The sequence below is a fragment of the Coregonus lavaretus genome (genome assembly GCF_964263955.1).
Source record: "Coregonus lavaretus genome assembly, chromosome: 38".
Classification (NCBI taxonomy): domain Eukaryota; kingdom Metazoa; phylum Chordata; class Actinopteri; order Salmoniformes; family Salmonidae; genus Coregonus; species Coregonus lavaretus.
The window spans coordinates 16,042,623-16,064,796 of NC_140025.1; the positions used below are offsets into that span (position 1 = coordinate 16,042,623).

The window sequence follows — 22,174 nt, forward strand, 5'->3', positions numbered from 1 at the left end:
TAAATAATCGGATAGGATGCCTCAAAAGTTAGAGACAAATGTGTAGGTAGAAAACAGAAACCGCTCTGTTTGTCACAACCGCTAATAGCGGATATCAGAGGTTACTCACATAACTGATTCTATGAATTTAGCGGCGCATTCAGTGGATTTAAAATGATACGCTTATTACTGAACATGTATATAACTTGAATATTTTCCCTTTGTTCATGTTGAAATTGATGTATTTGAATAGATTAGGGCAGATACAAATTAACAGTGAATCATTGTTTAAGCACTTTTTTTTTTATCGCTATTTGTGATACAATTTGCTGATTTCCCATGATCACACATGACTGGTTCTTGGTCTCCCTTGTTTCGTTAGGTGAGGAGCAGTTACCATATAAAAAGCATCCGGGTTGGTACCAGATAGGCATACTTGATTCTGTTCTGTCTGAAGATGTCACTATTGTACAGACTATTGTTTTCAAGAAAAAGTATCTGATACAACCTGACGTACAACATGTGGGCGAGGCTTAAAGTGGGACGTAACCAATGAAAAGCTCCATTCGTCTGTTAGCCTCTTTCCATAAGAGAGAGTAGGCATATTATATTGTTTCAGGTGTGGTCGTCATTGAGATGGGAGACAGATCGCATAAAGGCCTACGGACACCGATGAGAGACGAGATATTTTGTCACCACCCGCGAGAATGGCGACTGAAGAATGTCAGAAAGGCATAAGTGGTGGACATAGAGTGATGCAATTCGGAATGTACTACATATGCCAGCCTAACCTTTCCAGCAAGGTATTTCAAAACTATGTTTTCCCTCTGCGTAAATCATTCTGGAGTCTCCAAAGGATTCCTGAAGAAGGCATGCAGAACTGAAGCAAGTTTTTAACCATGGTCTGAAATTATGAACAAATCAGGCTATAGATAGTCGAACTCAAATGCATATGTTTTTTTCCTTTTTTTCTCTTAGATTATTAATGTGGGGTTTTCTGTAATGAAGTTATTAGTTATTATAATGTCCCATCAATTGTCGTAGGCTATTTTGTGTTATGATATGGACATTCTATAAAATGTTATTACTTTAGATTAGCCTATTTAATTGCTTTGATGTCGGCAGGAGGCAGTGGCATTTTGACAAATTATTCTAATCATCCTTGACGGCATCAGTGGGGCAATGCGTGAGTATAAAGTCGTGGTCCTCGGCAGCGGAGGTGTCGGCAAGTCTGCTCTCACCGTGCAATTTGTGACCGGAACCTTCATAGAGAAGTATGACCCGACAATTGAAGATTTTTATCGAAAGGAGATCGAGGTGGATTCCTCCCCGTCGGTGCTGGAGATTCTGGACACTGCTGGGACAGAGCAGTTTGCTTCTATGAGAGACCTTTACATCAAGAACGGCCAGGGCTTCATACTAGTCTACAGTCTGGTCAACCAACAGAGTTTCCAAGACATCAAGCCAATGAGAGATCAGATCATCAGAGTTAAAAGGTGATTTCTGAGTTTGATATTAATTCCCTGACTGTGTCACTAGATTGAAAGTTAATTTGGAACATGATCAGAGTCATGGCCTACGGCCCTATTGAAATCAGTGAATATAGGCTATATTGTAGTAAATTCTAATGGTCTAGTAATTACTCTAGTTTATTCCACTACTAATTGCAAATTAGTATGTGTGTGTGTGAGCATGATTTGATTCCTTTGGATCGAACATACTTGAGCAGGGCTGGGCCCACATCTGCTTAGATTTATATTGGACATGTGAAACCAAACAAGCTTCCTCTGCTCTTTGAGGAGATATTATCTGATTCATCCAGGTCATGTGTTAGTCATGAAAGTCCAGCTGTGCTTCACCTTTACTCTATTACCCAGAAGCCCTTAGGTTTGATGTTGGACTTCTAGCCAGATGGAGAACCCATACGAAACCTGAACTGGTCAGGTTGTCCCACATACAGTGCCTTCAGAAAGTATTCACACCATTTGACTTTTTCAACATTTTGTTCTGTTACAAAGTGGGATTCAAATGGATTTAATTGTCTTTTTTGTCAATGATCTACACAAAATACGCTGCAATGTCAAAGTGGAAGAAAAATTCGATTTTTTAAAATGTATTAATGAAAAACAAAACACTAACATATCTTGATTAGATAATTAATCACACCCCTGAGTCATTACATGTTATAAACACCTTTGGTAGCAATTACAGCTGTGAGTCTTTTGGGGTAAGTCTAAGAGCTTTGCACACCTGTATTGTGCAATATTTGACAATTTTTCTTTTTAACATTCTTCAAGCTCTGTGAAGTTGGTTGTTGATCATTGCTAGACAGTCATTTTCAAGTATTGGCATAGGTTTTAAGTCAAAACTGTAACTAGGCCACTCGGGAACATTCAATGTCCTCTTGGTAAGCAACTCCAGTGTAGATTTGGTTTTGTGTTTTAGGTTATTGTCTTGCTTACATTTACATTACATTTACGTCATTTAGCCGACGCTCTTATCCAGAGCGACTTACAAATTGGTGCATTCACCTTATAGCCAGTGGGATAACCACTTTACATTTTTTTATTTTTTTTGGGGGGGGTAGGGGGGGGGGGGTAGAAGGATTACTTTATCCTATCTCCCAGGTATTCCTTAAAGAGGTAGGGTTTCAAGTGTCTCCGGAAGGTGGTGAGTGACTCCCCTGTCCTGGCATTGTGAGGGAGCTTGTTCCACCATTGGGGTGCCAGAGCAGCAAACAGTTTTGACTGGGCTGAGCGGGAACTGTGCTTCCGCAGAGGTAGGGGGGCCAGCAGGCCAGAGGTGGATGAACGCAATGCCCTCGTTTGGGTGTAGGGACTGATCAGAGCCTGAAGGTACGGAGGTGCCGTTCCCCTCACAGCTCCGTAGGCAAGCACCATGGTCTTGTAGCAGATGCAAGCTTCAACTGGAAGCCAGTGGAGTGTGCGGAGGAGCGGGGTGACGTGAGAGAACTTGGGAAGGTTGAACACCAGACGGGCTGCGGCATTCTGGATGAGTTGTAGGGGATTAATGGCACAGGCAGGGAGCCCAGCCAACAGCGAGTTGCAGTAATCCAGACGGGAGATGACAAGTGCCTGGATTAGGACCTGTGCCGCTTCCTGTGTAAGGCAGGGTCGTACTCTCCGAATGTTGTAGAGCATGAACCTACAGGATCGGGTCACCGCCTTGATGTTAGCGGAGAACGACAGGGTGTTGTCCAGGGTCACGCCAAGGTTTTTTGCACTCTGGGAGGAGGACACAACGGAGTTGTCAACGAGATCATGGAACGGGCAGTCCGGGAGGAAGAGCATGGAACAACATCATTGTAGTTGCTGGAAGGTGAATTAATCTCCCAGTGTCTGTTGGAAAGCAGACTGAACCAGGTTTTCCTATCAGATTTTGCCTATGCTTAGCTCCATTCCATTTCTTTTTATCCTAAATAACTCTCCAGTCCTTGCCGATGACAAGCATACCCATACCATGATGCAGCAACCACCATGCTTGAAAATATGAAGAGTGGTACTCAGTGATGTGTTGGATTAACCCCAAACATAACGCTTTGTATTCAGGACAAAAAGTTCATTTCTTTGGCACATTTTTCACACTATTACTTTAGTGCCTTGTTGCAAACAGGAAGCATGTTTTGGAATATTTGTATTCTGTACAGGCTTCCTTCTTTTCACTCTGTCATTTAGGTTAGTATTATGGAGTAACTACAATGATGTTGTTCCATTCTCAGTTTTCTACTATCATAGCCGTTAAGCTCTGTAACCGTTTTAAAATCATCATTGGCCTCATGGTAAAATCCCTGTGCGGTTTCCTTCCTTCCCTGTATCTTTGTAGTGACTGGGTGTTTTAATACACCATCCAAAGCCTAATTAATATCTTCACCATGCTCAAAGGGATATTCAGTGTCTGTATGATTTTTTATTTTACCCATCTACCAATCGGTGCTGTTCTTTGCGAGGCATTTGGAAAACATATTATGTGACTTGTTAAGCAAATATTTACTCCTGAACTTATTAAGGCTTGTCATTACAAAGGGGTTAAATACTTATTGACTCAAGACATTTTAGCTTTTCATTTTGTATTAATTTGTAAAAAATTCTAAAAACGAAATTCCACTTTGACATTATGGGATATTGTGTGTAGACCTTTATTTAACCAGGTAAGCCAGTTGAGAACAAGTTCTCATTTACAACTGCCAAGATAAAGCAAAGCAGTGCGATAAAAACAACAACAGAGTTACATATGGAATAAACAAAAACGTACAGTCAATAACACAATAGAAAATCTATATACAGTGTGTGCAAATGTAGTAGGTTATGGAGGTAAGGCAATAAATAGGCCATAGTGCAAAATAATTACAATTTAGTATTAACACTGGAGTGATAGATGTGCAGAAGATGATGTGCAAATAGAGATACTGGGGTGCAAATGAGCAAAATAAATAACAATGTATATAACAATATGGGGATGAGGTAGTTGGGTGGGCTAATTACAGATGGGCTGTGTACAGGTACGGTGATCAGTAAGCTGCTCTGACAACTGATGCTTAAAGTTAATGAGGGAGATAAGTGTCTCCAGCTTCAGAGATTTTTGCAGTTCGTTCCAGTCATTTGCAGCAGAGAACTGGAAGGAATGGCGGCCAAAGGAGGTGTTGGCTTTGGGGATGACCAGTGAGATATACCTGCTGGAGCGCATACTACGGGTGGGTGTTGCTATGGTGACCAATGAGCTAAGATAAGGCGGGGATTTGCCTAGAAGTGATTCATAGATGACCTGGAGCCAGTGGGTTTGGCGACAAATATGTAGTGAGGGCCAGCCAACGAGAGCGTACAGGTCACAATGGTGGGTAGTATATGGGGCTTTGGTGACAAAACGGATGGCACTGTGATAGTCTACATCCAATTTGCTGAGTTGAGTGTTGGAAGCTATTTTGTAAATGACATCGCCGAAGTCAAGGATCGGTAGGATAGTAAGTTTTATGAGGGCATGTTTAGCAGCATGAGTGAAGGAGGCTTTGTTGGAAGCCGATTCTAGATTTAACTTTGGATTGGAGATGCTTAATGTGAGTCTGGAAGGAGAGTTTACGGTCTAACCAGACACCTAGGTATTTGTAGTTGTCTACATATTCTAAGTCAGACCCACCGAAAGTAGTGATTCTAGTCGGGCAGGCGGGTGCAAGCAGCGTTCGATTGAAGAGCATGCATTTAGTTTTACTAGCGTTTAAGAGCAGTTGGAGGCCACAGAAGGAGTGTTGTATGGCATTGAAGCTCGTTGGTGTCCAATGAAGGGCCAGATGTATACCATGAAGGGCCAGATGTCTCCGTGGACTTTACAGTGTCCCAAAACTTTTTGGAGTTAGTGCTACAGGATGCAAATTTCTGTTAGAAAAAGCTAGCCTTTGCTTTCCTAACTGATTGTGTATATTGGTTCCTGACTTCCATTAAAAGTTGCATATCGCGGGGCTGTTCGATGCTAATGCAGTACGCCACAGGATGTTTTTGTGCTGGTCAAGGGCAGTCAAGTCTGGGGTGAACCAGGGGCTATATCTGTTCTTAGTTCTGAATTTTTTGAATGGGGCATGCTTATTTAAGATGGAGAGGAAAGCACTTTTGAAGAACATCCAGGCATCCTCTACTGACGGAATGAGGTCAATATCCATCCAGGATACCCGGGCCAGGTCAATTAGAAAGGCCTGCTCGCTAAAGTGTTTTAGGGTCGTTTGACCGCGGACCCATTACGGACCCAGGCAATGATGCAGTGATCGCTGAGATCCTGGTTGAAGACAGCGGAGGTGTATTTAGAGGGTAAATTAGTCAGTATGATATCTATGAGGGTGCCCATGTTTACGGATTTAGGGTTGTACCTGGTAGGTTCCTTGATAATTAGTGTGAGATTGAGGGCATCTAGTTTAGATTGTAGGACGGCCGGGGTGTTAAGAATATCCCAGTTTAGGTCACCAAGCAGTACGAACTCTGAGGATAGATGGGGGCAAGCAATTCACATATGGTGTCCAGGGCACAACTGGGGGCTGAGGGGGGGCTGTAGCAAGCGGCAACAGTGAGAGACCTATTTTTGGAGGTGGATTTTTAGAAGTAGGAGCTCAAACTGTTTGGGCACAGACCTGGATAGTATGATAGAGCTCTGCAGGCTATCTCTACAGTAGATTGCAACTCCGCCCCCTTTGGCAGTTCTATCTAGACGGAAAATGTTGTAGTTCGGGATGGACATTTCTGAATTTTTGGTGGCCTTCCTAAGCCAGGATTCAGACACTGCTAGAACATAAGGGTTGGCAGAGTGTGCTAACGCAGTGAATAACTCAAACTTGGGGAGGAGGCTTCTGATGTTAACATGCAAGAAACCAAGGCTTTTACGGTTACAGAAGTCAACAAATGATAGCGCCTGGGGAGTAGGAGTGATACTGGGGGCTACAGGGCCTGGGTTAACCTCTACATTACCAGAGGAACAGAGGAGGAATAGAATAAGTATACGGCTAAAGGCTTTAAGAACTGGTCTTCTAGTGCGTTGGGTACAGAGAATAAACGGTGCAGATTTCCGGGCATTGTAGAATAGATTCAGGGCATTATGTACAGACAAGGATATGGAAAGGTATGAGTACAGTGGTAGTACTGTAACGATCGAGGTAAGGAGTAGACCAAGGCGCAGCGTGATGAACAAACATACTTTAATTAGTTAAAGCATCAAAATACAAAACAAAACACGACTCGTGACGTCCACGGTATCAATGACCGAACACGGAACAAAAACCCACAACCACAAAGGGAAAACATACAGTTAAATATGGCTCCCAATCAGAGACAACCAGCCAACAGCTGACACTCGTTGCCTCTGATTGGGAGTCACTCAGGCAAACATAGAATACAACAAACTAGAATGAACACCAACACAGAAATACACACATAGAAATGAACACACCCTGGCTCAACATAATGAGTCCCAGAGCCAGGGTGTGACAGTACCCCCCCCTAAAGGCGCGGACTGCGACCGCGCCTCAACTAAACAAACCAGGGGAGGGCTGGGCGGGCATACCTCCTCGGTGGCGGTTCTGGCTCCGGCCTTGACCACCACCCTCCAATACACCCCCCATAGTGCCCCTGGTCCAGTCTGGCCCCGCCGGCTGGAGCAGGACTGGACTTAACAGGAGCGATCCTTACCAGGCTGTCGACTCGCACCCCTGGCTTGGTGCGTGGAGGAGGAACGGGCCTTACCAGGCTGACGACGCGCACCCCTGGCTTGGTGCGTGGAGGAGGAACGGGCCTTACCAGGCTGACGACTCGCACCCCTGGCTTGGTGCGTGGAGAAGGAACGGGCCTTACCAGGCTGACTTCTCGCACCCCTGGCTTAGTGCGAGTGGCAGGAACAGGCCGGACCGGGCTGGCGACGCGCACCGTAGGTTTGGTGCGAGTGGCAGGAACAGGCCGGGTCGGGCTGGCGACGCGCACCGTAGACTTGGTGCGGGTGGCAGGAACAGGCCGGGTCGGGCTGGCGACGCGCACCGTAGGTTTGGTGCGAGTGGCAGGAACAGGCCGGGTCGGGCTGGCGACGCGCACCGTAGACTTGGTGCGGGTGGCAGGAACAGGCCGGGTCGGGCTGGCGACGCGCACCGTAGACTTGGTGCGGGTGGCAGGAACAGGCCGGACCGGGCTGGCGACGCGCACCGTAGGTTTGGTGTGAGTGGCAGGAACAGGCCGGGTCGGGCTGGCGACGCGCACCGTAGACTTGGTGCGGGTGGCAGGAACAGGCCGGACCGGGCTGGCGACGTGCACCGTAGACTTGGTGCGGGTGGCAGGAACAGGCCGGACCGGGCTGGCGACGCGCACCGTAGGTTTGGTGCGAGTGGCAGGAACAGGCCGGGTCGGGCTGGCGACGCACACCGTAGGCTTGGTGCGTGGAGCAGGAACAGGCCGGGCTGGGCTGTCGACGCACACCGTAGGCTTGGTGCGTGGAGCAGGGACAGGCCGGACTGGGCTGGCGACGCACACCGTAGGCTTGGTGCGTGGAGCAGAGACAGGCCGGGCTGGGCTGGCAACGCACACCGTAGGCTTTGTGCGTGGAGCAGGGACAGGCCGAACCGGGCTGTGGAGACGGATAGGAGGCCTGGAGTGAAGAGGGGCCACCACCCGTCCTGGCTGAATGCCTACCCTCACACACTCTGTGTGAGGCATCCGCACAGGACGTACAGGGCGGTGAACCCCTGGCCTGGTGGCCTTCTGGATCTGCCCCCTTTTCTCCTCTGTCAGCCCCGTCGTCCATGCCGTGTGCCCCCCCCTAAAAAATGTCTGGGGTTGCCTCACGACCGTCCGACGACGACCCTGATCACGCCGTTGCTCCTCTCTCCGTCGCCTCTCCACTGTCTCACTCCATGGCCGGCGATCCATCCCGGCAGGATTTCCCCCCAAGTCCAGGACCCTTTACCGTCCAATATCTCCTCCCATGTCCAGGCTGCCTGCTCCTGGACACGCTGCTCCTCTTTCGCCAGGGCCTTTCCCGGCGCTTCCTCCCATGTCCACCCCAAGGGCTGCCCCTGGACACGCTGCTTGGTCGTTGCATGGTGGGTTTTTCTGTAACGATCGAGGTAAGGAGTAGACCAAGGCGCAGCGTGATGAACAAACATACTTTAATTAGTTAAAGCATCAAAATACAAAACAAAACACAACTCGTGACGTCCACGGTATCAATGACCGAACACGGAACAAAAACCCACAACCACAAAGGGAAAACATACAGTTAAATATGGCTCCCAATCAGAGACAACCAGCCAACAGCTGACACTCGTTGCCTCTGATTGGGAGTCACTCAGGCAAACATAGAATACAACAAACTAGAATGAACACCAACACAGAAATACACACATAGAAATGAACACACCCTGGCTCAACATAATGAGTCCCAGAGCCAGGGTGTGACAAGTACACCTAAGCATTGGGTAACGATGAAAGAGATAGCATCACTGGAGGTACCGATTGAGCCGGTCTCCGTGTGTATGGGGGGTGGGACAAAGAAGCTATCTGAGGCAGGTTGAGCGGGACTGGGGGCTTTACAGTGAAATAGTAAAATAACAACTAACCCAAACAGCAATAGGCTAGGCATATTGACATGGGAGAGAGGCATAACGCAATCACAGGTGTTATTCGAGAGGGCTAAGACAATAACTGGTAATGGTGACGAAAGTTTGGGCTGAAGCTAAACAGATAAAACAGGATGGGGTACCGTGTAAAGGAACAGTCCAGCGGGCATCAGATGTGTAGCTGAGTGATCATAAGGTCCAGTGAACAGCAATAGGTAAGTCCGGGAGCAGTTCGTAGGCACCTACAGCACAGGTGAGCAGGAGGCACGGCTGTTGATTGCGCGTGCTAGCGGGCCGGTGCTAGCAGATGGATCTTCGTGGTCGTCGCAACGGGAAGCCTGTTGAAACCACATCAGATGATTATGTTGGCAGACCAGTCGTGATGGATCGGTGGGGCTCTGTGTCGACACTAGGAGGTCCCGTCCGGTTGACAGAGAGGTGGATAGCCGGGAGATGGGCCTGGCTCGAGGCTAGCTCAAGGCTAACTGGTGCAAGCTTTGGGACAAGTGGTGATTAGTGGTGATTAGCCAACAACAACATATATTTGGTTGCAGCTAGCTAGTTGTGATGATCCGGTGTTAAGGTCCAGTGATTCAGTGATTCCGGCAGAAAATCAGAAATGCTCTGGGTCGATAGCACGCTGTGCAGACTGGCCGATAATTGTCCAGGCTAGAGCTGGCTGGTAGGTAGTGCAGGCCACGGACAGTGGTGAAGACCGCTAACGGTGGCTAATAGCAATAGCTAATAGCAAGTAGCTAGTTAGCTGGCTAGCTGGCTAGTTTCATCCGTGGGTTCTTGATAAAAGGAATTAAGAAATAATAGAATCCGTTCCACAATGGGTGTGGCGGGTTGCAGGAAAGTATATTTAGTTAAGGATGGAAAGTGAGATAGAGAAATATATACGAAAAAAGACACAACAAAAAAAAACAGGCTATTTACACGAGGACACAATAATAATAATAATCAAAATGTAATACATTTAAAATTCAGCCTGTAACACAACAAAATGTGGAAAAAGTCAAAGGGTGTGAATACTTTCTGAAGGCACTGTAGGTCATCTCTATTACAATGCAGACCAGGTCCAGAATAGCAGTTTCCCTCCTCCCTGTCAACTCAGTTAGGAAGTACTGTATCTTTGTAACCAGAGATGTTAGACACGGAGGTCTAGAGAAAAGCCCAGGAAAAACTACAGGTCCTAGTTATTGGCAATAACTTGTCCTGCTCAGATCACATGGTCAAGAGTTTCGCTCTGTTAGTTGGAACAAGTGAGACGATGAAGTGGCAAACAGATGCCTGATTCACTCTATAGGGCCAACCCAATGCGAACCGTACTTTACTGGCCATCCCAGGACAGCTCGGGTTGGTTTAGCTTGGTTTAGCTTCTATTGTCCTGCCTGTCATTACTAAGATGCACAGTGCTCCTCCTGGCATACATTACCTAGATCCGGGGTGAAATTTCCTCTAGATACAGATCTAGGATCAGCTTCCCCTCCCACAGACCTAACCTTAACCATTAGTAGGGAAAATGCTAAACTGAGCCAAGATCAGCGTCTAGGGGCAACTTCACCCTACTCAAATTAGCTAACTCCAGAAAGTGGCTTTACATTAATTTTACTGCCTCACAAAACCCATTATTGCTGAGCCAGCGAGCAGAAGTGCACTATATCCTCACTCATCACAACTTGGGATTGTGTTGGAGTTGGAAGCCAAGGAAACATCAGTCCTCCATTAGTGAGAAGGCACATAACCTAAAGCCACGTTTGACTCCTGGCAGCGGAATCCTATGAACTAGCTGGAGATCCAAGAGTGAGGTCATTTGGGCTTTGTGTGTGTGTGTGTGTGTGTGTGTGTGTGTGTATGTACCTTCAGCTCTTGTTACGGCACCCACAAAATAACCAAATAAATTACTGTATCGTGTATATTGTTGTTTCGGAAATCCAACCTGGCTGTGCTCCAACTTGATCTTAACGATTTCCTCGCATGAATGTGAAGGATGAGTCGATCGACCTAGAAGCTGGGTTTTCAAAGCACTTCAGATTGGGTTTCACGCTGCACTGATGCTGTGTTTAATAGCAAGAGAGGAACAACACGGGCTGTTAAGTGTAGTCATTTGTGCAATGGGGTGTGGTCTCAAACTACATTTCCCAGGAGGGACCTCTGACTGAAGTTCTGAGGTGGACGTTAAACCCACATCCTGGCTCAACAGGGTGGTGGTGGTGTTCATTAGGCACACCGTAGCAAAATGTTTGGTGCCCACAAGGTCCTGCGTGGCTCAGTTGGTAGAGCATGGAGCTTGCAACACCAGGGTTGTGGGTTCGATTCAAACGGGGGACCAGTATGAAAATGTATGCACTCAATATTGTAAGTCTATCTGGATAAAATAAAAAAAAAAAATAAAAATGGGTAATGGTCACCATGATTTAAAGAACATAAACATATAGGCTATGAAATGGAATACAAACCAATACTGGTAGCTATGTTTTAGAAGTACTGGGCTCAATTTGAAAATTATCACAATGTAGACCCATTTCTTAGGCCTCATTCCCCGGTTTGCCATTGAGCTTTAAAGTTACAGCAAGGAACATTATTTAGTTGAAGTTACTGTTATGGTTCATGTTGAATTCACTGATTTGCCCTATTTATTTTTGTTGTCAAAAACTATGTGGCCTTTTGTTGTGTTGTGTTTAGTTTTTATAAGTTATAAGCAGAATGACTCCCTCCCCCACACGCGCAGACACACACACGCACACATACACAGCCCAGCAGCAGCAGCACAGCGTGGGAAGTCCGTCATCACAGCATCTCTTGGGACTCCACATCCGTTTTGTTATTCTTTTCCCTAGCTCTCCTTCAGTACTCAAAATGAACATCTATCTACAGTGGGGGAAAAAAGTATTTAGTCAGCCACCAATTGTGCAAGTTCTCCCACTTAAAAAGATGAGAGAGGCCTGTAATTGTCATCATAGGTACACATAAACTATGACAGACAAACTGAGATTTTTTTTCTCCAGAAAATCACATTGTAGGATTTTTTATGAATTTATTTGCAAATTATGGTGGAAAATAAGTATTTGGTCACCTACAAACAAGCAAGATTTCTGGCTCTCACAGACCTGTAACTTCTTCTTTAAGAGGCTCCTCTGTCCTCCACTCGTTACCTGTATTAATGGCACCTGTTTGAACTTGTTATCAGTATAAAAGACACCTGTCCACAACCTCAAACAGTCACACTCCAAACTCCACTATGGCCAAGACCAAAGAGCTGTCAAAGGACACCAGAAACAAAATTGTAGACCTGCACCAGGCTGGGAAGACTGAATCTGCAATAGGTAAGCAGCTTGGTTTGAATAAATCAACTGTGGGAGCAATTATTAGGAAATGGAAGACATACAAGACCACTGATAATCTCCCTCGATCTGGGGCTCCACGCAAGATCTCACCCCGTGGGGTCAAAATGATCACAAGAACGGTGAGCAATAATCCCAGAACCACACGGGGGGACCTAGTGAATGACCTGCAGAGAGCTGGGACCAAAGTAACAAAGCCTACCATCAGTAACACACTACGCTGCCAGGGACTCAAATCCTGCAGTGCCAGACGTGTCCCCCTGCTTAAGCCAGTACATGTCCAGGCCCGTCTGAAGTTTGCTAGAGTGCATTTGGATGATCCAGAAGAGGATTGGGAGAATGTCATATGGTTCTATTTTGGTAAAAACTCAACTCGTCGTGTTTGGAGGACAAAGAATGCTGAGTTGCATTCAAAGAACACCATACCTACTGTGAAGCATGGGGGTGGAAACATCATGCTTTGGGGCTGTTTTTCTGCAAAGGGACCAGGACGACTGATCCGTGTAAAGGAAAGAATGAATGGGGCCATGTATCGTGAGATTTTGAGTGAAAACCTCCTTCCATCAACAAGGGCATTGAAGATGAAACGTGGCTGGGTCTTTCAGCATGACAATGATCCCAAACACACCGCCCGGGCAACGAAGGAGTGGCTTCGTAAGAAGCATTTCAAGGTCCTGGAGTGGCCTAGCCAGTCTCCAGATCTCAACCCCATAGAAAATCTTTGGAGGGTGTTGAAAGTCCGTGTTGCCCAGCGACAGCCCCAAAACATCACTGCTCTAGAGGAGATCTGCATGGAGGAATGGGCCAAAATACCAGCAACAGTGTGTGAAAACCTTGTGAAGACTTACAGAAAACGTTTGACCTGTGTCATTGCCAACAAAGGGTATATAACAAAGTATTGAGAAACTTTTGTTATTGACCAAATACTTATTTTCCACCATAATTTGCAAATAAATTCATAAAAAATCCTACAATGTGTTTTTCTGGATTTATTTTTCTCATTTTGTCTGTCATAGTTGACGTGTACCTATGATGAAAATTACAGGCCTCTCTCATCTTTTTAAGTGGGAGAACTTGCACAATTGGTGGCTGACTAAATACTTTTTTCCCCCACTGTAACTACTGTATGTTAGCTTAGCCACCATAAGGCTACAGCATTGGGACAGTTGCAATGTTAAAGCCACAATCTGGTATTTGTGTTTCAACCCAACTGCAGTTATATTTTTCAAGAATCAATGGGGATATATCATTAAAGGTCCAATGCAGCCGTTTCTATCTCAATATCAAATAATTTCTGGGTAACAATTAAGTACCTTACTGTGATTGTTTTCAATTGAAATGATCAAAAATAAAAAAAAATAGCTTCTGAGCAAAAAGCAATTTCTTAAGCAAGAATTTTGCTAGGACTGTATGGGATAGGTCTGAGTGAGGGACCTAATTGGAGGAGCCTAATGGGAGGGATATGTAACCTGAAAACTAGCTGTTATTGGCAGAAGGGTTTGAAACTCTAATTTGTTATTGGTCTATTAACTTGATGTCACCAGGCAGGCCAAAACTGCACCCATGCAAAACAAGCTGAAATTTCAGGCAGTCTTTTAAACAGCTCTTACACTAAAAAAGGTATTATCATCATAGTTTCAATTTCACATTATTATTCCAACATCATAGTGTGAAAATACACTACAGTTCAAAAGTTTGGGGTCACTTAGAAATGTTATTGTTTTCGAAAGAAAAGCAATTTTTTTGTCCATTAAAATAACATCAAATTGATCAGAAATACAGTGTAGAGATTGTTAATGTTGTAAATGGCTATTGTAGCTGGAAACGGCTGATTTTTAAATGGGAAAAAAAGCCATATCTCAGACTGGCCAATTAAAAGAAAAGATTAGATGGGCAGTCTGAGATATGGCTTTTTCTTTGCAACTCTGCCTAAAAGATCAGCATCCCGGAGTCACCTCTTCACTGTTGACGTTGAGACTGGTGTTTTGCGGGTACTATTTAATGAAGCTGCCAGTTGAGGACCTGTGAGGCGCCTGTTTCTCAAACTAGACACTCTAATGTATTTGTCCTCTTGCTCAGTTGTGCACCGGGGCCTCCCACTCCTCTTTCTATTCTGGTTAGAGCCAGTTGCGCTGTTCTGTGAAGAGAGTAGTACACAGCGTTGTACGAGATCTTCAGTTTCTTGGCAATTTCTCGCATGGAATAGCCTTAATTTCTCAGAACAAGAATAGACTTACGAGTTTCAGAAGAAAGTTATTTGTTTCTGGCCATTTTGAGCCTATAATCGAACCCACAATTGCTGATGCTCCAGATACTCAACTAGTCTCAAGAAGGCCAGTTTTATTGCTTCTTTAATCAGCACAACAGTTTTCAGCTGTGCTAACATAATAATTGCAAAAGGGTTTTCTAATGATCAATTAGCCTTTTAAAATTATAAACTTGGATTAGCAAACACAACGTGCCATTGGAACACAGGATTGATGGTTGCTGATAATGGGCCTCTGTACGCCTATGTAGATATTCCATAAAAAATCAGCCGTTTCCAGCTACAATAGCCATTTACATCATTAACAATGTCTACAATGCATTTCTGATCAATTTGATGTTATTTTAATGGACAAAAAAATTGCTTTTCTTTCGAAAACAAGGTCATTTCTAAGTGACCCCAAACGTTTGTACGGTAGTGTATATATAAAACACAGAAAAATCACGAATTTGACTGCACTGACCCATTAATTTTAATGATCAAACATTTCCTGCAAATATCTTGCCTGCAAAAAAATTGCATGCAAATATCCCAGATTGCACCTTTAATTAACGACAGATGAGCACAATGAAACAACAGCAGCTCAAGGTTTGGGGGGCATTGTGCTGGAGAGGGTGCGTGCTCTGCAGTCATTAGTGTAATTGGACTGTGCTTTAGGAAGCTGGTGTAGGTGTGGTGGATAAGGGAGCAGGTAGCCATAAGGCTGACACTCCTTCAGGCGAAACAAAGAATGGAAATGCCTTTCAAAAACACAAAGGTGTTCTTGTTGTGTTGCTACATATGGTATAACCAGCAACGTTTATGGAGTGATATTAGTACCAACATAAATTGAGAAATTTAATTTGGAACTAACATCACTCCATAAAGGTGTTCCGAACCTATACTTCAGCAGTTGCAAGGATCACATTTCATATCTACTTCATGGCCAACAACTCTTAAATGACCGTTCTTCGTTTGCTTAGTTCAAGTTTCGATGTTTATTTGCCACGTGCACAGGATACAACAGGTGTAAAACAGTACAGTGAAATTCTTACCTTGAGAGCTCTTTACCAACAATGCAGTGATAATAATAATATAGATATACACTACCGGTCAAAAGTTTTAGAACACCTACTCATTCAACGGCTTTTCAATATTTTACATTGTAGAATAATAGTGAAGACATCAAAACAATGAAATAACACTATTGGAATCATGTAGGAACCCAAAAAGTGTTAAACAAATCAAAATATATGTTATATTTGAGATTCTTCAAATAGCCACCCTTTGCCTTGATGACAGCTTTGCAAACTCTTGGTATTCACTCAACCAGCTTCACCTGGAATGCTTTTCCAACAGTCTTGAAGGAGTTCCCACATATGCTGAGCACTTGTTGGCTGCTTTTCCTTCACTCTGCGGTCTGACTCATCCCAAACCATCTCAATTTGGTTGAGGATTGTGGAGGCCAGGTCATCTGATGCAGCACTCCATCACTCTCCTTCTTTGTAAAATAGCCCTTACACAGCCTGGAGGTGTGTTGGGTCATTGTCCTGTTGAAAAACAAATGATAGTCCCACTAAGCCCAAACCAGATGGGATGGCGTATCGCTGCAGAATGCTGTGGTAGCCATGCTGGTTAAGTGTGCCTTGAATTCTAAATAAATCACAGACAGTGTCACCAGCAAAGCACCCCCACACCATAACACCTCCTCCTCCATGCTTTACGGTGGGAAATACACATGCGGAGATCATCCGTTCACCCACACCGCGTCTCACAAAGACACGGCCGTTGGAACCAAAAATCTCCAATTTGGACTCCAGACCAAAGGACACATTTCCACTGGTCTAATGTCCATTGCTCGTGTTTCTTGGCCCAAGTAAGTCTCTTCTTCTTATTGGTGTCCTTTAGTAGTGGTTTCTTTGCAGCAATTCGATCATGAAGGCCTGATTCACACAGTCTCCTCTAAACAGTTGATGTTGAGATGTGTCTGTTACTTGAACTCTGTGAAGCATGCATTTGGACTGCAATTTCTGAGGCTGGTAACTCTAATGAACGTATCTTCTGTAGCAGAGGTAACTCTGGGTCTTCCATTCCTGAGGCGGTCCTCATGAGAGCCAGTTTCATCATAGTGCTTGATGGTTTTTGCGACTGCACTTGAAGAAACGTTCAAAGTTCTTGAAATTTTCCGGATTGACTGACCTTCATGTCTTAAAGTAATGATGGACTGTTGTTTCTCTTTTCTTATTTGAGCTGTTCTTGCCATAATATGGACTTGGTCTTTTACCAAATAGGGCTATCTTCTGTATACCCCCCTACCTTGTCACAACACAACTGATTGGCTCAAATGCATTAAGAATGAAAGAAATTCCACAAATTAACTTTTAACAAGGCACACTTGTTAATTTAAATGCATTCCAGGTGACTACCTCATGAAGCTGGTTGATAGAATGCCAAGAGTGTGCAAAGCTGTCATCAAGGCAAAGGGTGGCTATTTGAAGAATCTCAAATATAAAATTTATTTTGATTTGTTGAAAAAAAACTACATGATTCCATATGTGTTATTTCATACTTTTGATGTCTCCACTATTATTCTACAATGAGTAGGTGTTCTAAAACTTTTGACCGGTAGTGTATATAAATAGTAGAAAATATTATTTAAAAAACAACAACAAAAAAACACACAAGGACTACCATGTGAGTTAAAAATGCACTATGCAGAAATCGCTTAGCCATTTGCTGGTTGCTAAAATTCTAATAGTTAGCCTAATTTCAGTTTATGTGGCAAAACAAGTAAGTATAGTGTACAGAATCATTGTACCATCTAAACTGCTGTGAAATATACAGTACCAGTACCTCAAGTGTTTTTCTTTATTTTTACTATTTTCTACATTGTAGAATAATAGTGAAACATCAAAACTAAGAAATAATAGAAAATATATTTTGATTTGTTTAACACTTTTTTGGTTACTACATAATTCCATATGTGTTATTTCATAGTTTTGATGTCTTCACTATTATTCTACAATGTAGAAAATTGTACAAATAAAGGAAAACCCTGGAATGAGTAGGTGTGTCCAAACTTTTGACTGGTACTGTATTTTCCATAACCCAAAATATTGAATTTGCAGGTACAAAACCGAAAGTAAAAGATGCAGAAACTAAACTTAGAAACGGGAAGCATAGAAATAGCGCACATAGAACATATCTGCCGCTTCTCAGACTTTCTTTAAATGAGAATGACAGATCTATAAGACACATTTCTATGTGAATTTGGTCGACTCACACAAAAAGTTACATATTGCAGCTTTAAAGAAACCTCTGGTACCCCGTAGTGCCGGAAGACATGAGTAAACAGAGCCTCCGCAGTTTGTAGGGCCGTGGGGAGACCGGGCAGAGGAAGAAGGCGGCAGGACTTCGAAAAGTGATCCACAACGACCAAGGATAGTGGTGTTACCTTGGGAGAGGGGAAGATCAGTAAGAAAAGCAATACTAAGGTGAGACCATGGTCGTTGTGGAACTGGAAAAGGTTGTAGCTTACCCACTGGGAGGTGCCTATGTGCCTTACTCTGGGCGCACTACGGGGTACCAGAGGATATAGTGTCCGACCGAGGTCCCCAGTTCACGTCTAGAGTCTGGAAGGCGTTCATGGAACGTCTGGGGGTCTCGGTCAGCCTGACCTCTGGATTTCACCCCGAGAGTAAAGGGCAGGTAGAAAGGGTGAATCAAGATGTGGGTAGGTTCCTGCGGACCTACTGTCAGGACGGGCCGGGGGAGTGGTCGGTGTTCCTGCCATGGGCAGAATACGCTCAGAACTCTCTCCGCCAAACCCACTGGCTCCAGGCCATCTATAAATCACTGCTAGGCAAATCCCCGCCTTATCTTAGCTCATTGGTCACCATAGCAACACCCACCCGTAGTCTGCGCTCCAGCAGGTATATCTCACTGGTCATCCCCAAAGCCAACACCTCCTTTGGCCGCAATTCCTTCCAGTTCTCTGCTGCCAATGATTGGAACAAATTGCAAAAATCTCTGAAGCTGGAGACACTTATCTCCCTCACTAACTTTAAGCATCAGTTGTCAGAGCACCTTACCGATCACTGCACCTGTACACAGCCCATCTGAAATTAGCCCGCCCAACTACCTCATCCCTATATTGTTATTTATTTTGCTCATTTGTACCCCACTATCTCTATTTGCACATCATCTCTTACACATCTATCATTCCAGTGTTAATACTAATTGTAATTATTTTGCACTATAGCCTATTTATTGCCTTACCTCTATAACTTGCTACATTTGCACACACTGTATATATATGTATTTCTGTTGTATTTTTGACTTTGTTTTGTTTTACCCCATATGTAACTCTGTGTTGTTGTTTTTATCGCACTGCTTTGCTTTATCTTGGCCAGGTCGCAGTTGTAAATGAGAACTTGTTCTCAACTGGTTTACCTGGTTAAATAAAGGTGAAATAAAAAAAATAAAAAAATAAACACTGAGCAGGAGGAAACATACACCCTCACGTCCTTAGCCAAGGTAGGCCACCAGTACTTCTCGGTCAGGCAGCGCATTGTACGACCGATACCTGGATGACCAGAGGAGGGTGACGTGTGTGCCCAGTAGATCAGACGATCACGGATAAGCGCAGGCACATACTGCAGCCGGACACTGCGGTTGAGATGGATTTGTGCGTAATGCCTGCGCTATATCCGCGTCCATCGCCCATACTACCGGCGCCACAATGCATGAGGCCGGGAGTATGGGGGTGTTGTCTCTGGGCCTCTCCTCTGTGTCATACAGCCAAGACAGTGCGTCTGCCTTCACGTTCTTCATACCCGGAATGTGTGAGAGTGTGAAATCAAACCGGGTGAAGAAGAGGGCCCACCTGGCCTGGCGAGGATTCAGCCTCCTCGCTGCCCGAATGTACTCCAGGTTACGGTGGTCTGTCCAGACGAGGAAAGGGTGTTTCGCCCCTTCGAGCCAATGCCTCCACACCGTCAAAGCTCGGACAACAGCCAGCAGCTCCTGATCACCAACGCCGTAGTTCTGCTCCGCCGAGCTGAGCTTCTTCGAAAAGAAGGCACAGGGGCGGAGCTTGGGTGGTGTGCCCGAGCGTTGGGATAAGACAGTGCCTATCCCTACCTCGGACGCATCCACCTCCACTACAAATGGTAGTGATGGATCGGGGTGAGCCAGTACCGGGGCTGAAGTGAACAGACCCCGCAATCTACTGAAGGCCAAATCAGCCTCAGCAGACCAGCGGAGCCGGGACGGCCCACCCTTCAACAAGGAGGTAATGGGAGCTGCGACCTTGCCAAAGCCCCGAATAAACCTCAGATAGTAGTTGGCAAAGCCAAGGAAGTGCTGCACCTCCTTCACCATGGTTGGAGTTGGCCAATGACGCACGGCTGAAATGCGATCTCCCTCCATCTCCACACCTGTGGTAGTAATGCGGTATCCGAGGAAGGAGATTGACTGCTGGAAAAACTCACACTTAGCTGCCTTGGCATAAATATCATTTTCCAGCAGTCGGACCAGTACCTTGCGAACCAGGGACACATGCTCGGCGCGCGTAGCGGAATACACCAGGATGTCATCGATGTAGACCACCACACCGCGACCAAGCATGTCCCGAAACATCTCGTTCACAAAGGACTGGAAAACGGATGGAGCATTCATCAAACCGTAGGGCATCACCAGGTATTCATAATGCCCCGAGGTTGTGCTGAATGCTGTTTTCCACTCATCCCCTTCCCGAATACGCACCAGGTTGTAGGCACTCCTGAGCGCTAATTTGGTGAAAAAACGGGCCCCATGCATTGACTCAATCACTGAAGGAATGAGGGGAAGAGGATAACTAAATTGTACCGTCACCTTATTCAGTGGTCGATAATCAATGCACGGGCGTAAACCGCCATCTTTCTTCTTCACAAAGAAGAAACTCGAGGAAGCGGGTGAAGTGGAGGGACGTATATACCCCTGGCGCAGGGACTCTGTGACGTATGTTTCCATAGTCTCCGTTTCAGCCTGCGACAGGGGATACACATGACTGCTGGGAGGTACAGCGTCTACCCGAAGGTTTATCGCCCAATCCCCCTCCCGATGAGGTGGTAATTTAGTCACTTGCGTCTTGGAAAACGCGAGCGCCAGGTCATGGTATTCAGGGGGAATGCGCACGGTGGGGGTACCGTCTGGACTTTCCACCATGGTCGCACCAACGGAAACACCTAGACACCTACCCGGACACTCACACAACCACCCCGTAAGAACCCTCTGTGGCCATGAAAAATTGGAGTTGTGAAGGGCTAACCCCGGAATACCTAAGACTACAGGGTAAGCAGGAGACTCAATCAAAAAAGTGATCTGCTCAACATGCGTCTCCTGTGTAATCATGGTGACTGGTACAGTAACCTTCTTAACCAACCCGGACCCTAATTGTCGACTATCAAGTGCTCTGATGGGGAGTGGAATGGATAGGGGAACCAATGAAATGCCTTGACGGCGTGCAAATGCCCTGTCCATAAAGTTCCCAGCCGCGCCTGAATCGACTGGTGGCCGGGATATCTGGATCCCTCCAGGGGCTAAGGTGTAGGTGGCTGGATCCGGTTGACCAGCTGGTCTCGATAGATCGGGTCCTCTCCTCTCCAGGCGTTGTACTACCTGAAGAACCCGATCCATCGCTTCCCCCAAGTTGGCCATTATCGAGGAATGCTCCTGGACCCTTGCCACAACTACAGGCATGCTGTCTTCTCCTGCTGACTCCATTCAGCGGGTGAGTGATTCTGTGACGAGGTGTGAATAAAGGAGTCAGGCGCAGGAGGTAAAACACCGAAGTCCAGAGTTTATCCCATTTACATAAATAAAACGCACCCAGGGTCAAAATTAAACTATCACAAGGGAAAGCTCAACTGAGCTACTCGCTCTCACAATGAAACAATCACTCACAAAGACAAGGGGAACAGAGGGAACACTTATACACATACTAATTAGGGGAATGAGCACCAAGTGTGTATGATTGACAAGACAAGACATGACAAGTGGAGTGATGAGAATGGGATCGGCAGTAGCTAGTAAGCCGGTTACGACGAATGCCGAAACCTGCCCGAACAAGGAGGGGAGGCAGCCTCGGCAGAAGTCGTGACAAGGACAAAGGAACTCAAAAGGTGTGATGAGACTAATTAACAAAAATGTTGATCCGAACGAAACATTCAGGAATGATCCGCAAGAAAGGTGGACCCTTTTGAATATGAAAGTGGATGAAAAACTGATTTGGCTCATTAGTCTATATGGTCCAAATCAGGATGATCCACACTTCTTGCTACCAAAAATAATTTGCAGAAACTTGTTACTTAAGACGGAGTCATCCATGATTCTCCAAATGATATTTTAAAAGAGGAAGCTAAATATTTTATATCTTCAATGATGTGATGCAAAAATAATAGCGAAATGAATAGCACTCAGAATTAAAAAGGTTTTACCAGGTATTGTTCATCCTGATCAGACAGGTTT

At 45.2% G+C, this 22,174-nt stretch overlaps 1 protein-coding gene across 2 annotated transcripts in view; it reads left to right on the plus strand.

Annotated features, from left to right (window-relative positions):
* The first annotated feature begins 592 nt into the window (after positions 1-592).
* The window catches only part of LOC311112151 (ras-related protein Rap-2a-like), a 34,926-nt gene continuing 13,344 nt past the window's right edge, over positions 593-22,174 (plus strand). Inside the window, exons 1-2 of one of the 2 annotated variants that reach the window (XM_084155126.1) lie at positions 593-782; positions 1,105-1,475. In XM_084155126.1, coding sequence (XP_084011252.1) covers positions 1,162-1,475 — 314 coding nt within the window. In that variant the 5' untranslated portion in view covers positions 593-782; positions 1,105-1,161. Of the gene's footprint in view, positions 1,476-22,174 lie in introns of both variants that reach the window. The other variant, XM_084155125.1, reaches the window with a different exon arrangement.